At 49.5% G+C, this 15,267-nt stretch overlaps 7 protein-coding genes across 7 annotated transcripts; 3 read left to right on the forward strand and 4 right to left on the reverse strand.

Moving 5' to 3' along the window:
- Nucleotides 1-507: 507 nt before the first annotated feature.
- ONS95_005570 (uncharacterized protein) lies at nt 508-1,538 on the forward strand (the record flags this gene model as incomplete). The annotated part of the gene is made up of 4 exons (XM_058498985.1): nt 508-584; nt 635-1,136; nt 1,261-1,398; nt 1,455-1,538. The coding sequence occupies 4 exons, from the start codon at nt 508-510 to the stop codon at nt 1,536-1,538; spliced, it is 801 nt and encodes a 266-aa protein (XP_058351252.1).
- Nucleotides 1,539-1,693: 155 nt separating this feature from the next.
- ONS95_005571 (uncharacterized protein) lies at nt 1,694-3,591 on the reverse strand. The gene is made up of 2 exons (XM_058498986.1): nt 2,859-3,591; nt 1,694-2,812 (listed from the first exon to the last, which is right to left on the reverse strand). Exons 1-2 carry the CDS (start codon nt 3,532-3,534, stop codon nt 1,818-1,820), a joined length of 1,671 nt encoding a protein of 556 aa, XP_058351253.1. The 5' UTR covers nt 3,535-3,591; the 3' UTR covers nt 1,694-1,817.
- Nucleotides 3,592-4,715: 1,124 nt separating this feature from the next.
- Nucleotides 4,716-5,696, forward strand: ONS95_005572 (uncharacterized protein; the record flags this gene model as incomplete). Its single annotated transcript, XM_058498987.1, has 2 exons — nt 4,716-5,153; nt 5,202-5,696. 2 exons carry the CDS (start codon nt 4,716-4,718, stop codon nt 5,694-5,696), a joined length of 933 nt encoding a protein of 310 aa, XP_058351254.1.
- A 1,089-nt stretch (nt 5,697-6,785) lies between these two features.
- SNF12 (SWI/SNF complex component snf12) lies at nt 6,786-10,329 on the forward strand (the record flags this gene model as incomplete). The annotated part of the gene is made up of 5 exons (XM_058498988.1): nt 6,786-6,864; nt 7,089-7,357; nt 7,408-8,031; nt 8,079-9,720; nt 9,775-10,329. 4 exons carry the CDS (start codon nt 6,786-6,788, stop codon nt 8,592-8,594), a joined length of 1,488 nt encoding a protein of 495 aa, XP_058351255.1. The 3' UTR covers nt 8,595-9,720; nt 9,775-10,329.
- ONS95_005574 (uncharacterized protein) lies at nt 8,813-9,206 on the reverse strand (the record flags this gene model as incomplete). Its single annotated transcript, XM_058498989.1, has 2 exons — nt 8,813-8,914; nt 9,063-9,206. 2 exons carry the CDS (start codon nt 9,204-9,206, stop codon nt 8,813-8,815), a joined length of 246 nt encoding a protein of 81 aa, XP_058351256.1.
- On the reverse strand, nt 9,243-10,017 carry ONS95_005575 (uncharacterized protein; the record flags this gene model as incomplete). Its single annotated transcript, XM_058498990.1, has 3 exons — nt 9,243-9,478; nt 9,646-9,757; nt 9,883-10,017. 3 exons carry the CDS (start codon nt 10,015-10,017, stop codon nt 9,243-9,245), a joined length of 483 nt encoding a protein of 160 aa, XP_058351257.1.
- Nucleotides 10,330-10,515: 186 nt separating the features above from the next.
- On the reverse strand, nt 10,516-14,917 carry PKH3 (pkb-activating kinase-like protein). Its single transcript, XM_058498991.1, has 2 exons — nt 11,547-14,917; nt 10,516-11,499 (listed from the first exon to the last, which is right to left on the reverse strand). The coding sequence occupies exons 1-2, from the start codon at nt 13,875-13,877 to the stop codon at nt 11,125-11,127; spliced, it is 2,706 nt and encodes a 901-aa protein (XP_058351258.1). The 5' UTR covers nt 13,878-14,917; the 3' UTR covers nt 10,516-11,124.
- Between the last annotated feature and the right edge of the window lie 350 nt (nt 14,918-15,267).

Genomic DNA, 15,267 nt, shown 5'->3' on the forward strand with positions numbered 1-15,267 from the left:
CCGGGACTTGGAGACGTAGGTGTAGTCGTATATATATGTCGGATCCGAAAGAACGGTTCGGCTTCGGCATGAGCACCCGTTCTGAGATGACCCGACCCCATCGCCCCGAACAATGTGGGGTAGCTGGTAGGTACAGCTGCAGCAAATCGGCCATGTTTTGGACCACTCGTATCGTGGAGATCTTTGCTTCGTGTAATTCATGATTGGTGAATGAGAAACAGCGCACTCTTGTCATCGGGTGGACTTCCTCAAAGTAGCTAAAGTTAAAACATTCATCAGCATCAATAATTGCACTGGGCAATTCGACTCACATACCTTACCACACTCCACATGTGATTGACTTTATCACTGTCGTCCAAGTTCTCCTCTACATAAGGGACTGAGTGACTCACGAGTATCATCCTTCAAGTATATAAAGATACATCGGTATCAGCAGAACCCTGTGTTGAGACCTCATATTTTCATTCTCGACGCCAAAGGCAACTAACTCTTTTGGATAACTTCGCCATGTCCGAGTCAGATTTCCCGACCTATCCAAAGTTACCTCGCAATACAGTTCAACGTTATGGCAAACCAAGAGGCAAGTCACCAATATGAATGCATATCAAGCACAAGTTAACAGCTGGCCAGGCAGATACGACTGCAAAACCATTCACGAAATCGTCAACACAACCCAAGTCCTCCACGTCTCATTTCCCACACCAGACACGAGCGACCCCTTTCCAGCCATGATTCCCATGCTTGGTTTCATGGCGTCCTTCTCTTCCCCGGACGCCCCCGTTTCCGAACCCCTTGACCTCTACCTGCATGGCTACATCTCCTCACGACTCATGCGTCTCGGCAAAAGCTCGCCCACAGATGATGAAGAAGGTCTTCCTTTGACCATTGCAGCAACTCATCTCGATGGCTTAGTGCTTGCTCTCACACCGAACCATCATAGCTATAACTATCGCTCTGCTATTCTTCATGGCTATGCTACACCGGTTGTTGATGCCAACGAAAAGCTGTGGGCTGTGGAGAAGATTACGAACGGGGTTGTAGATGAGAGGTGGCAGCATTCTAGAGTTCCACCGACGAAGACGGAGATGACTAGCACGCAAATCTTAAGGGTTAGGGTTGTGGATGCTAGCGCTAAGGTCTGCTTTTTTGACCTCTCGGGCATTCATTTTTATCAAGCTGAAGACGTTGAGAGCATTTAAGCATGCCACTAGATTGCTCGAAATATTCCAGAAAATGCAATAGCTAACTTTTAGATAACAGATCAGGAATGGCGGTCCCTCAGATGACAGGGCGGACATGAAGAACGATGAGTTGAGAGAGAAGACTTGGATAGGTGTGGTGCCGACCTGGACGACATATGGAACACCAATTCAGAGTCCAGAAAACAGGGTGAAGGAAGTACGTGCTAACCTTTTGAGAGTCAGTGAGAGTGTTCACTGATTGGTATCCTATAGGTCCCGGAGCATATAACGAGATTTTTGAAAAGGGAGAATGAGGTTGGGGAGAAGAATGCGGTGTTTGCTGTCAAAGGAGAATAAATCTAGCCTATGATCACTCGTGGGAAGTTGACATCTGCTGGTGAGAATCGGGAAGGGCAGACTTGTGGTGCAGATATGGAGCTGCGCATAAATGACTTGGCGTATGCCAATGATTCTGTACTTTTGAAACTATAATTGGAAGCATAACGTTGGAATTTCATTACTTTTCTCTACTTTGAGGCCGCCCTGCGCAGAATGCTGACAGACAGAATTGTTTCCTATACCAAGCGGGGGCTGATAGCAAGAGGAGTCAAGAAAGTCCGTTATGTCCATCGTAACTCATCTCATCTTCCAGATTTGAGTGCTCTCTTTATCCTCGGCGAACTTCCAGGTTATCCCTACGTTCAAAGCTCGAGAATTGTCTTCTGGAACAGCATACTCAAGCTCCCCAGTGATCTCCTCTCCAGCCTTATGGCTAGCGGGTCTCTCTTTGGTATTATCAATCAACATGACACCCTGTTTCCAGTGAGTCTCCTTTCCTCCTGGACCGGTTGTGAATGCAATTCCATTCTTTCCCTGCTTAGTCCATTCCTCGGCTCTGGCATTCCCTGGAACAACATCTTCTCGCGAAGGCATGAAAAAGGAGTCGAACCAGATGATGAATCCATCCAAGGCATCGATGTCTTCCTTGAGCTTTGCTTGCCACTTTCGCTTGAAGACAAGATCCTTGACAGTCGTTGTGTGTAGGCTCAGCTGCAAAAAAGGGAATGGCTCTGCGCACACAGTTCTGGCAGGCATATGAAGCACTTGAGCATCATCGTGGATCCCAGCTTGCATGGCTTTCATGTCGAATCCGTACACGTCGCGCCAGAACGCGATGTGATCTATGATATACTCTGGATCCGCGACAGGTGCCACCCACATATTCATATGACTTGGAATCATGAGGCCTTCTGGAGTGAGATACTTGTCTCGGGCATAAATGACACTATCAAGCATTGCCTCGTAGAGCAAGCAGTATCCCATCCACTCGCTGACGATAATATCAACCTTATCGACAGGGAGAGTGACCTCTTCGATCTTGCCCCTGAGACAAGTGATCTTGTCGGCAAAGCCGTTGTTGAAAACATTCTCCCGGGCCTTGTCAATAATCGCTGAGTTGTCTACCGCAATGACACGTGCAGCACCGGCTTTGGCACAGAACATGCTCAAAATACCAGTGCCACAGCCTACATCAAGGACTGTCTTTCCAACAAATAGAGATTTGTGGTTGTAAATGAAGTCTCGGTAAGCATCAGTCCGCACCGAGTCCTTTAACATGGTTTCGTGAATGTCTATATTGTTTAGCATCGCTGCGGAAAACGAAACAGCCAGACTAACCGTTGTAAGAGTACGAGCTGAAGTAGTGGCTATCGTCGTCTCTTTTCTCTTCTTTCTCCTCTGGCGAGTTCGATGGACCACTCGCATTCCATCGTTCGTCCAATGTTTGTGAAACAGTTGATCGGTAGTTGTCAAACTGTAGCTGCATCCTGCGCAAGTCCTCCTCAAGCTCAATGACGCGAGCAGCCAAAGGTCCAGAGTCAGCGGAAACAGCTTTGCCATTGTCTGCGTTTGCGCTTTGAACATCTTCTGTGACTTCTGGCAGTTCGTCCAGACTGAAGAGCAATGCATCGTCTTCTAGAACGGGCTTGAGGAACTTGTCATCCTCAAACTCGGCCTTGGAGACAGCTTGAGAGACTTTATGGCCACCATGGACCTGAGAGCGGATGTAGTTGACCAATCTGATGTTGCCATAGAAGTCCAGGCCAAGTTTTTGCCTGACCTCGAGGAAATCGAAGTTGTGCTTTTCTTTGCAGTGTTTCAGCATTGAATGAATATCAGTGAAGACCTCGTCATCCAACAACGAGATGAACTGGAACTCTTCCTGATCAGGCTCGGCGTCTTCCCATCCCTCATCATTCTTGAGGTCCAGAACATCCGAGTTCTCGGAGCTGCCAGACGAGGCAGGATACTTCTGGGCTCCTGTAGTGGCCGACATGATGGGTGTTTCTGACATTTGCAAGCAGGCAGGCAGGTAATTTAAGGTATAAGGTAGTATATTTTTTGTTTGCGGTCTTAAGTTCCTGCATAAATAAAGTGTCTGTGTGCTGGCAGCGGTTGGTCGAGAGAGCTTCGCCTGGCAGCATCCCTGTAAAACTCCTGTCCTGGCGCCTGGCCACTAGTACTTCGCTCCTCTCCCGACGTGCAGTGCAGTGCAGGTTGTGCTTATCTGGGTATCCTCACGTGGAGATAACAAAATGGAGCAGCCCTTCGATGCGGGCGCGGAGTGAAAGTAAACATAGGTAAGTCTACCTAGGAAGCTCGCATCTGATCTGATCTGATCTGATCTTACCTTACCTTAGCTGTGAGAGAGTTTTCTCCGTTTTCTTCGCAAAACACTCAGTGCGCGATCTGTCTGCCCTGTCCTGTTCCGTTCCGTTCTGCCAGCTCTGCCCTGCCCTGCCCTGCCCTGCCCTGTGTTGTCGGGCTCGTTGCTGTGCGAGCCCTGGTGCACCAGCCCGCCAGCCCGAGTGGCAGACACAGACACAGGCGCAGGCGCAGGCGCAAACAAGGGGCGGCAGTCCAGCGAAACGGGCGCGCCTGAACTCAACCTCCGAACAAAACATCCATGGGGGAACCAGACAATTGGAGCCCAACCCACTCGATCCATAAAGCAAACACGCCTCCTGAACTCACGCAAGGGACACCCAAAGACCTACGGCCGTGTTATGATTCTCCGCCGGCTTTCTTCCTCCTGCATGCTTACCTTTACAAAGTACTACCACAGCTGAAGCAACAGCATCGACAACCGACGTGCAGTGCATTGTAAACAGCTGGTCAGACACGCGGGAAACAAGCGCAACACCCGCCTAGAATGTCGTTCCTCTTTGGACGCCGTCCGCGGACGAATACGGTAGATTTGCCCAAGCAGGCAAAAGAGCAGATACTGAAGCTTGACGGTCCAGCTGGAGCTACGAAGGTGTGCAACACCCCCACGAGAACAGTCGCAGATAGGAGAAGAAAGCTAATCCAGGCATAGGCTGAGGAACTGGCAAAATCTTTGGGCCAGATGAAATTTGTTCTGCAGGGTACCCAAGGTAAATATTCGACGAATCCTCTGTGCCGTTTTCTCCTTGCTAACGCCGTTGACCAGAAACGGAAAGCAGTCCCGAACAGGTCTACTCCCTTGTTTCTGGCATGATACAGGAAGACCTACTCTACCTCCTCGCCGTGAATCTATGGCGATTACCCTTCGAGTCAAGAAAAGACACACAAGTCATTTTCTCTTACGTCCTCCGATTCCGTCCTCCAACTGCATCCCCGAAGAGCGAACCCCTTGCTCTAAGTTACGTTATAAACAACCGCCCAGAAGTTTTGGTAGAGTTATGCAACGGCTATGATCATAAGGAGAGCGCTACACCGGCTGGAACTGTACTAAGAGAAGTCTTGAAGAGCGATGCGGCTGCGGCAATCATTCTGTACGACGACCAGGCCGAAGGAAGCCCTGGACCGAAGGGCTTAACTGGTATAAATCCAGAATCGAGACAGAGTGGGAATGGAGTCTTCTGGAAATTCTTCAAATGGATCGATCAAGGTTCATTTGAAGTTGGTGCAGATGCATTCACGACTTTCAGAGTAAGCCGGGATGCCCATTCTACTATTGCGACTGGCTAACATGCGTAGGAACTCCTGACCAAGCACAAGCAACTTGTTGCGCAGTATTTGTCGACAAATTTCGACCTCTTCTTCGACAAGTACAACAACATACTAGTCAAGTCGGAAAGCTATGTCACGAAACGACAGTCAATAAAGCTTCTTGGCGAAATCCTCCTGGACAGGGCGAACTATGCTGTGATGACGGCTTACGTTGATCGTGGCGAGCACTTGAAGATTTGTATGAATCTTCTCAGAGATGAGAGGAAGATGGTGCAGTACGAGGGCTTCCACGTGTTCAAGGTCTTTGTTGCGAATCCGCACAAGTCGATTGCGGTCCAAAAAATATTGCTTATCAATCGAGAGAGGCTGTTGGTGTTCCTGAAGGAATTCTTGCAGGACCGGACAGAGGATGAGCAATTTATTGATGAGAGAGAATTCTTGATCAAGCAGATTAAGAATATGCCACCCACGCCAGTTGAGCCAACGCAGAAACCGGCTCTACTAGGGTCACAGACAAGATAGTAAGGTGTCTACACATCGCACGATGTTGAGATGTAGGTTTGAGACCTCTCAGCATTATATCTGGGAAGAAGTCAATCAATGGATTTTCATGACAACATGGACGTGGATGGGCAGAGCCAGCCTTTGGGAACGCCGCTGGTTGGCTACACGGCATAGCTGGTTACGAGCACGGGAGTTTTGGAGCATGGGATCAAGAATCGACAGCGGTCATTGTAATTAGGACGGCGTTGGTTGCATAAAGTCAATGGCATGGCGTATGATTATCAATATATCAGTTTCCGCCAGTGGGATGGAGCCGGAGCATGAAGTTCAAAGACATCAAGCCCAGTTGGAAATTTTGAGACAGTCGTCGAAGTTGACTCGAAGCTCAAATATGTTTGAGGAAACCTCGCCGTGGCTTCGTTTACACTGCTGTATTTGGGAATAGGACTGGCCTTATCAAGTGCATGGGTTGTTCTTATTAGTATTTACAGACCGCCTTACTCATGTCCAGTAACGTCCAATCAGTACCGGGGGAAGGACTAAGTTCGAGTTCCCGCATCGTGAGTCATGAAACGCACTTACTGAGATGCTTCAAATAGAACTGCACTTGGCATACAGAGATCGAAGAGATTAGAGTAAACGAAACCGATCCGCAAGTTTCCACAAGTGCAATGGTATGTATAACTGACCGTACCGAACCAACTTGACGAGGCTGAGAGGCTGAGGCGACCGGGCTGGGCTTTGTTATCGCCACTAGGCCGCATTCGGATAACACAACATCTTTTGTCGCATCTTCAGGTCGCTCGCGTACAAATTAAGTTGAGTTGGGTCGAGCTGAGTTCACCGCGACCATCATCTGGCAAACAGAAATCACAATATATTGTATCGTATTGTATTCCAGCGCGCATCGGCTTCCACCGGTCAGAAGCCCCTTTGGTGAAACATTGCTTCGCATTGCCTTTGTCCTCTGCATTCCACGCCACTACACTCCCACTCGGTCTCGGACATCTCGCGAGCGTTCAGGTCACGGTCACGGTCACGGTCACGGTCACGGTCACGGTCACGGTCACGGTCACGGTCACGGTCAAGGTCAAGGTCAAAATCAAAATGCAGCCCCAATACCGGCCCTTCCCCCAGCAGGCGCCGCAGCGTTCCCCAGCAGCTGCCGCATCGAGAAGAGGAATTGGTACGTGCCTCCCTCTTCCTTACTGTACACACTAGCACCAGCATCAGCACCGTACATCTCCATCACTGCGTACCTAGCTACCTAGCTATCTACCTACTGTGGACGGGATTTTCTCATCGGGATAGGGAGCTCCGATACTCAATCCGACCCTACACTACTTCGTTCATTGCTTGGCCTCACACAGCCGCGATCTGGGGGGGGGGGAAGAACTAACGTCATGTCAGGCCCAATGGTTTCTGGGGGCCACCCCCAGCAGCAACTGACGGCTGCGCAACACCAGGCGCAGGTAAAACTACAGGAGGCTCAAATGGATAAGGCAAGGAAACGTACTGCCAACCCGGTGGACAAGCATATCCCGGAAGGCGTCGAGGATTGTGTTATCGGCGACGGTGTTCAGCGGTACAGAGAGCTGAGAGAGCTGGAGCGCAAACTGGATTCGACCATGATGAGGAAGAGGCTGGACATCCAGGATTCAGTGAATAGAAATGTCAAGGTAGGGATGCATGATGTCTACTCCAGAGCTTGGTGCTGATTTTTTTGAAGAGGTACAGGACGTTACGGCTCTTCATTAGCAACACCGTGGAGGATCAGCCTTGGCAGGCCGATACACTTGATGTAGATGCCTTTGATTTCAGCACCAATATAGATTCCTCGTACCGCGTAAAGATTGAGGGCCGGCTATTGGACGAAGCATCAGATGGCTTGGACAGCGATGAGAGTGATGATGACGATGACGCCATGGACGAAGATGGGAAGGAGGAGACGAAGAAGGTCAAATCACCTGCAAAGCAATATAAGTTGTCGCACTTCTTTAAGGCGATGACTGTTGACTTCGACCGGAATAAGTCCAAAGACGGCTCAGATCAGAGTGTCGAGTGGAAGAAACCAGCGGTTGCGCCAAATGCTGCCAACCTCCCGAATGCGGCCGATTTCGACCAACTAGAGTTCAAGCGTGGAGGAGATGAGAGCATTAATGTCACCATCAACCTAATTCGAGATGAGAATCCGGAGAGATTCCAGTTGAGCCCAGTTCTGGCTGATATCCTGGATACAAGTGTCGCTACTCGCGCGGAAGCAATCATGGGTATTTGGGAGTATGTCACAGCTATGGGATTACAAGAAGAGGACGAGAAGCGGTCATTCGAGTGTGACGATCGCCTCAGAGCAGTAAGTCACTATCAGAATGAGGATGGAATGAGAACTAACTTGTATAGCTCATTGGCCGAGAAAAGGGCTATATCCCTCATGTCCCTGATGCACTCATTCCCCACATGACTCCACTTGTACCTGTCAAGCTCCCATATACTATCCGAGTCGACAAAGAATTCCACGAGAACCCACAGCCTACAATCTACGACATCCAGGTCCAGGTTGACGATCCATTGAAAGCTTCGCTTGCTGCCTACCTCACTAACCCGACGTATGCAACAAACCTCTTGGAGATTGCGAAGCACGACAAGCAGCTCGCGCTTCTGGTACAAAGTATCATGGTTTCCAAGTCAAAGCATCAGTTCTTTGATGCGTTATCGAAGAACCCGACGGATTTCATTGCGAAGTGGCTGAGCTCCCAAAAGAGAGATCTGGAGGTCGTATCCGGCGAGGCACCGAGAGGAGGAGGAGAAGATGCTACTGGTGATGAGTGGAGACGAGGTGGTCAGAACAGTATCTGGGCAAGCGAGAATGTGAAGCAGAGTGTAAAGTTGATGGTTGGGCCAAGGGTGAAGGTTTGATCTGGTCCTAAATCACGGCGAAATGGAGTCCAGGCGAAGACTAGGTCGAATGTGTACTATACTATATCAGGTTTTGGGAGTAAGAGAATACCAGGAGAACTTTGAATTTGTTTCATTGTCCTTTTCCAAACTTGAGACAAACCTCGTTGCCCCGCCTGGGGCTTCCAGCCCCACAAGCCAGACTCAACGTTGGTCTGGAAAGCGAATCTCAATATCGACTAAATCTTTACGCTCTCCATCCAATGCTCCGCCTCCTCCTTATACTCCTCTCTCCATCTCGTCAAAGGTGGTCTGCCTTGTACGACATCGTTCACCGTCCACTTCACAAAAGTCAGTAGCGATTCTCGTAAATATCTTTCGCTAAAGTTGCCTCCCAAGACTCAGTTGTTTGGAAATGGCTCGTATCCGTGTTTCCAGGAGAAGGGGGAGGCACAAGGGGGAAGGTACATAAAAACAAACTCCACTGACCAGCATTCTCTTTCGATCCATCTCCTCGCTGACATCATTATCTGGACAGATCACATAAAATCGTCCCTCCGTCATCTTCCGCTCCAAAAACTCCACCACTTGCTCCGGGCTCCACGCTCCCTTCGGCTTCTCCTTTCCGTCCATGGCAAACGGCTTGTTTCCACTCAGGCCTGTGAAGGTTCATCCCGGTACGAGCAAATGCACTGAGGTTGATGGTGAAGATTTTGCCAGGTCGTAAGAGAGGTGTTCGGCTAGCGTTTTGACGGCGGCTTTGGAGGCGTTGTAGGCAGGATTACCTGGGGGGTTCGTGATTCCTTGCTTGGAGCCAGTTATTATTATGCTTGATGGGGAGGATCCATGAGCGGTGACGAGGGGGAGAAGGGTATTGAGGCCGTGGATTACGCCGAACAAATTCACTGAGGATGTGTATTAGCATCTTGATGGTTCAGGTATGGTATCTTTGGAGGTGGGTTGTGACGCATCGTGTCAAGTGAGTATTTGGGGAGGATGAGTTTGGACATGGCCATCTGATTAATGGGGGACGGCATGGAAAAGTCGAATGAGAGAAATGAGTATTTCATACCGTCCATTATTTTGTGGAAGTAGGCCGAATCGCTCCAGTCGCTCTTAACGCCTATGCCAGCATTCAGAACAAGAAGTGAGATTTTCCCTCCAAATTCTTCTGTTATTTTTGCCTGACCAAGATTTTTAGTAGAGTCCTTAAAGCGAGTACACGAATAAATCCATCATCTGGTTTGTCAAATCTCAAGCCAATTCTCCTTAGCGCAGCTGGTATCACACGAGTAGAAAATAAACCAACCTTTAACCCCTCAAAATCCTCCACCTTCCCAACATCCATTTCGACGGTCTCAATCTTCCTACTTCCACCTTTCGTAAGCATCTCCTTCGCCCCTTTCAAATTTTCGATGTTGTTATCGGCAATCACAACGCTCATGCCGTAACCTGCACATTTTTTGGGCGAGAGCAAGTCCAATGCCCGATGCGCCGCCTGTGATTACAGCTGTTTTACCTGCCGCAAAAATTGGGTTTCTAGATTCAGACATGCCTGCTGGTTGGCGAGAGTGAGAGCTATCTGAGTATTGAAGTGTTGAAATAGTTTGTGTTGGTGACAGTGAGGTGGGTGAGGGACAGTGAAAAGATTAGATACCAGGGTCGTAAGAGCGAAGATATAGATAGTAATGTATTTGAAAGCTCGTAGCAAAGGTCACCGGGGACGGTCTGGGTTATGAGTATTTTGGACTTGGGGATATTCGTTTTAGTATGGTAAGAGAGATGCTTATTAGGATGCAGTGAATAACCATGTGGAGAGCTGGATGTGTGACGTATGAGAGGAGGGGGATTGGTGGACGTAAAGGTCTTTTTACGTTATAGCCGGCGACCCATCCTCCCTATATCGACTTCAGCAGGTACTTCAAGAAAAGATGAACACGTGTGCGTTTAAAATCCACTGTAATGCACCATTATCTTAAATCTCTTATATACACACACAAACTAAGCTTCCTCCTCTCATGCTAAACACCCTTTAATCTTCTCCATGAACAAGAGAAGGGGAAAAGACCGCAGGTCGCCATGCAATTAAATATTTTGACTACCAACCCATTCGGCTAGCCATTCGGAAAAGTAACCAACCAGGCGTACCATCGCTGCGACAGATCCTTTGTAGCCAAAAATCGAACAATGCTTTCTTTCTCTCTGTAACGCAGCCACAGGTCAAACACGATATAAGCGAAGTGCAAATAACCAGACGAATGTCTGGCTAGACCACGACCTTGGGCTTAGACTATTCCAACTCATGTTGACGTGAGGTCAAATAATGAGGTAGAGCCACCATAGAAAAGACAATACAGAAGAGTCTTGAGAAATCGTGAAAAGGCCCTATCATAGGGAGGGTATGAAAGAGATGCAAGAAGCGAGACCTTAAGGGGAGACCAGCGCCGCGCTACCAAATGCTCAACAAAGGAAAAGGGAATATGTGATCCATCCGTGAAGCTCCAGGTTTTTTTTGCATGGTATTATAACTTTGAACAGACATTTGAACTGCTCAAAATGGAGTGGAAAGTCCGTTCTTGGACTGCCGTTTGCTGAAGCGGTGGCTCTTCTTTGAAACAGCCTTGTCATTGAGCTCTTCCCCACCCAAGCTGGCTTGACTTTTGGTCAGATGATTCCGCCCTGCTCGATCTGAGATACTGAAACCCTCGGGGTAGATGGAACCTCCATGGATTGTGCTGCTCGGGCTAGAAACAGACGAGCCCATCTCAAAACCAGTCTCGCTGTTGTAAGAACCAGCCATGCTCTGTGAAAGAGCAATATCCTTGGCACGCTCCATTGACTCGATCCATTCTTGAGCCGAGCTTTTTGAAGGATCTCCTGTCGTGACAGATGATTTTGAGTCTTCGAAAGTATAATGTGTATTGCGCTGTATATGTTAGGCTTGCAACGGTATGAGCGGATGGGTAAACATACCGTGTCCACACACCACACTTCTTGGCCCTTGGCATCTATTTGTGTCCTCCACGAGCACTCAGACGCCAGTAGTGAGATTTCCGACTTTGTCTTCTTTTCGTCACCTCCTGCAGCGGCTAGTATTATTCGAGCACTCGAAGTGACCATGACAAGCCGTTGCCTCTTCTTGGTTGTGCTACCACCGAAGAATCTCGACAGCTTACTCTTCTCGTGACTCTCGTGCTCACCATTCCGAGAATTAGGGCTGTGAGGTAATGGGGCTGATAAGACCATCAGGTTCCCGAGCTTCAATATCCGCTCATTGCTCCTCGTTAACACAGGGGACCATTCAATATCCAGCTGGGTCGGGGGAGGCAGTTCAGTGATGACCCTGGGTTGTGGTCTCGAGCCTCCACTTGATGAACCCGGACCTGGGGCCCCCCTTGAAGTAGGGATTGGCTGGGGAGCACTAGAGAAACCGCCGCCGTTCAGCTTTATGAGGTTGGGTTCTTGAGTCGGCGGAATATAGGGCTTTAATCTTGGTGCCTTCATCCTCCACAGACCTCGCCCCCATTGCAGTCCATCAAAAAACTCGTGGTTTTTGATGTGCTCAATAGATAATCGTCGTTGAGGGTCGAGAACTAACAAGCGTTCTACCAGATCTCGTGCGGCAGGTGGAAACCCAGGCGGAAATTGGTAATCCAGACCAACGATCTTTTGGAAAGTCTGATACTCATTACCAGCCTTGAATGGAGGCCTCCCTGTCAGGAGTTGATATATGATACAGCCAAATGCCCACAGATCACTAGCCTTGCATGCGTTCTTATCTGTTAGCAGTTCAGGGCTGACGTACTCAGCAGTACCAACAAAAGAACGTGCTCGGGTTGACTCCTCTTCTTCGGCGGTAATATCGTAAGGCTTTGTTGAATCCCTCGGTTTCCTCGGGTCCGGAAGGAGTTTGGCTGTACCAAAGTCTGTGATTTTGATGTGCATCTGGTCATCCAACAGCACATTTTCGGGTTTGAGATCTCGATGGATGACACCCCTATTATGCATATGCTCAATAGCGTCCAGAATCTGAGCCCCGTAGAACCGCGTACATTCCTCGTCAAATGAGCCTATCTTCTTCAGAACCCCGAGAAGCTCACCACCACTGGCCACATCCAGTACATAGTACAGTGAAGAGCTATCCTGGAAGGTGTAATACAGTCGAACAATCCCCGGATGTTCGATCAATCGATTGAGCGTATCCTTTTCGATATTGACATATTTGATCTTCTTCTCCTTGATGATGTGCTTCTTGTCCAGGATTTTGACGGCGTATTCCTTCAGAGTTTGCCTGTCTGTGGCTAACATTACCGTACTGTAGGAGCCTTCTCCTAGTGTTCGGCCAAACGCAAAATCTCTAACTCCTTTCTTGACTTGCCTCAAGACCAGCTTCCCATTTGCATCATATTCTTCCCGAACGCCTACCGCTGCGCCCTTGTCTTTCCACTCCTCATTGCTAGGCACAAGGTTGCCATCGATGTCGTATCTCGGTGCAGATGAACTCGATGCGCCAGGAACATTATCCGTATGTCCACCTCCCATGCCCCGGGAACTCCTCCTAGGTGGTGCTGGCGCATTGCCAGTTGGTATGGGATTAGTCGACTTGTACGCCCTTTCTCTGTGGCTCAACTCTCTTGAGGGCACACCGGCTTGCATAGCAGTAGCTGCTGATCTCGAATCGCTCCTCGTTGGGACGCCGCCAATAGAAGACTTTGAAGACTCGTTTCTTACTCTATAAGAGCCGTGTTCGCGCGAGGGTATGGCATTCGGAGGTGGTTGAGCTGAATATACTCCTGAAACGGGTCTCGCAGATCCTGGAGGGGGGTAACCTCTGCCACCGTTCTGCATCGCGCCCGCTTGATATGGGGGAAACTGTGCTTGCTGTTGCGCTTGGTGATTCAAAGGCATGCTCTGACGGTATGCCTTGGTCGCCGCAGCTCGAGCTAATGGGTCGTTGGGAGGAGGTTTGAAAGATTCACTGCCACTGGATTCGGATCGGTTATTTCCAAGTTTCGATTCCGAGCCCTGGGATCCCTTTCGGGATGATCCACCGCTGTCGTCTGGTTCCCCTCGACGTAGGAGGTTGAATATCGAGTGCCGCCGGGTTTGGGACTGCGGGTCTGGTGTTGAACGAGACTCTCTTGGATTGGAAGTATGGGCCGGGATCTCGTCGGTGGTTCGTGATGGTTCGAGGTCCGAAGAGTCTATGTGAGAGTCTATAGGAACTTCTCGAGACGTGCCAGGAGACGTATCATCGGGATTAGTTAGGCGGAGAGGACCAAGGCTCAGATCGTGCTGGGCCATCTTTTCGTTTCTCGGTCTGCTCTGCTCTACTCTGCACTCCGTGCTGTGCTATATGCCTCTGACTGTCCTATGCTGTCTTGTCCTGTCCTGTCCTGTCTGTCGAGATGTGGTGGCTGTGCGCCGCGTCCCTTATCCTGGATACGGATCCCCGTAGCATCCCCGTGTGTGTGTGTGACGGCGACGGCTTTCTGCAGTACCGCGAATAGCAGGAGATGAGGTCCGACGACTTGACGGCTTCCAGTGGATGCGCAACCAACAGCAGGGCAGGGGAGCGACAATCTGGCGGGGACGGCGTTGTAAAGCAAAACAGGCCGACTCGGCTTAGATATAACCTTACAGTAATATGCTGACCTGGAGCCTGGCACAGACGACCTTGTTTGACCTTGGAAGCCGATGTCGAAATGGAAATCGAAATACTTCACACGAAATACTTGACACGCTGCCCTGAGGACTCTCCCAAGCTGCGCAGTGCAGTGCAGTGCAGTGCAATGCAGTGTAGAATAGTATGTAACGCTGCGAGCCGAATGAGGCGTGGTCTCGTCCAAGGTGGGCATGGTCCGCCAGCCACGCGAGGAGCCAGGACAGCCAGCAAGCAATAAATAAATACAATAACTACCTAGGGACTTACACATACCCAACGTAAACAACTTTAGTTCGTCCGAGCACGCTTCGGTTGAAGGTTCATCCCAATGGGATAGAATGGAATGGAATGGAATGGGATCCTACTCCCTACCGCACCAGCAGCAGTAGTCGCCAGCCGGAAATTTTACAATCAGCCAATCTCGGGGGTTTAATGAGACGAACTTGATTCGAGTTCTAGTAAGTCCTGACAGCACGATGAGGGTCGTCGAGGGCAGAGGAAGGAGAGAAGGAGAGAAGGATGCCGTGGCACGCAGCAAGACGGCCGGCTCAGAAGATTGGCAAGTGGTGGTAAGGGGATGGATGACTGAGAAATAGATACGACAGAGGAGTCATCGTCCATTCAGAAGAAGCCCTTCCTTCGCCTCGCAACTGAGGGCCATATTTGTGCCTTTCTCGTCAGTTTCTTGATTGCTTTCCTTTACTTTCTAAATGCCACCCGCTTGAGATTCCGCGCTGAGCCAGACCCAATAACCTATTTGGAAATCTGCAATGGCTACCTACCTAGGTACCTGCTTCTTGGCTCTGGATTCTGTCAACTGTATCTTAAGTGAGAGCACAGCAGCAATGTCGTGAATCTGTCACAGATTGTCACTTTTCTTTTGAGGCTCGTTCTTGTTTGGTACGTTCTAACTTGGCGATTGAACTTCCTCTACCTACATCATGCCGTTTCATCTAGTTACTTATGGAGCTGGACCTGCAAAAGACCCCTCAAAGCATTTCGAGCTTAGAAAAGAGAAGTGAGCTGTCT

Source organism: Cadophora gregata (assembly GCF_030347475.1).
Source record: "Cadophora gregata isolate MNR1 chromosome Unknown scaffold_16, whole genome shotgun sequence".
NCBI classification, from domain to species: Eukaryota; Fungi; Ascomycota; class Leotiomycetes; order Helotiales; family Ploettnerulaceae; genus Cadophora; species Cadophora gregata.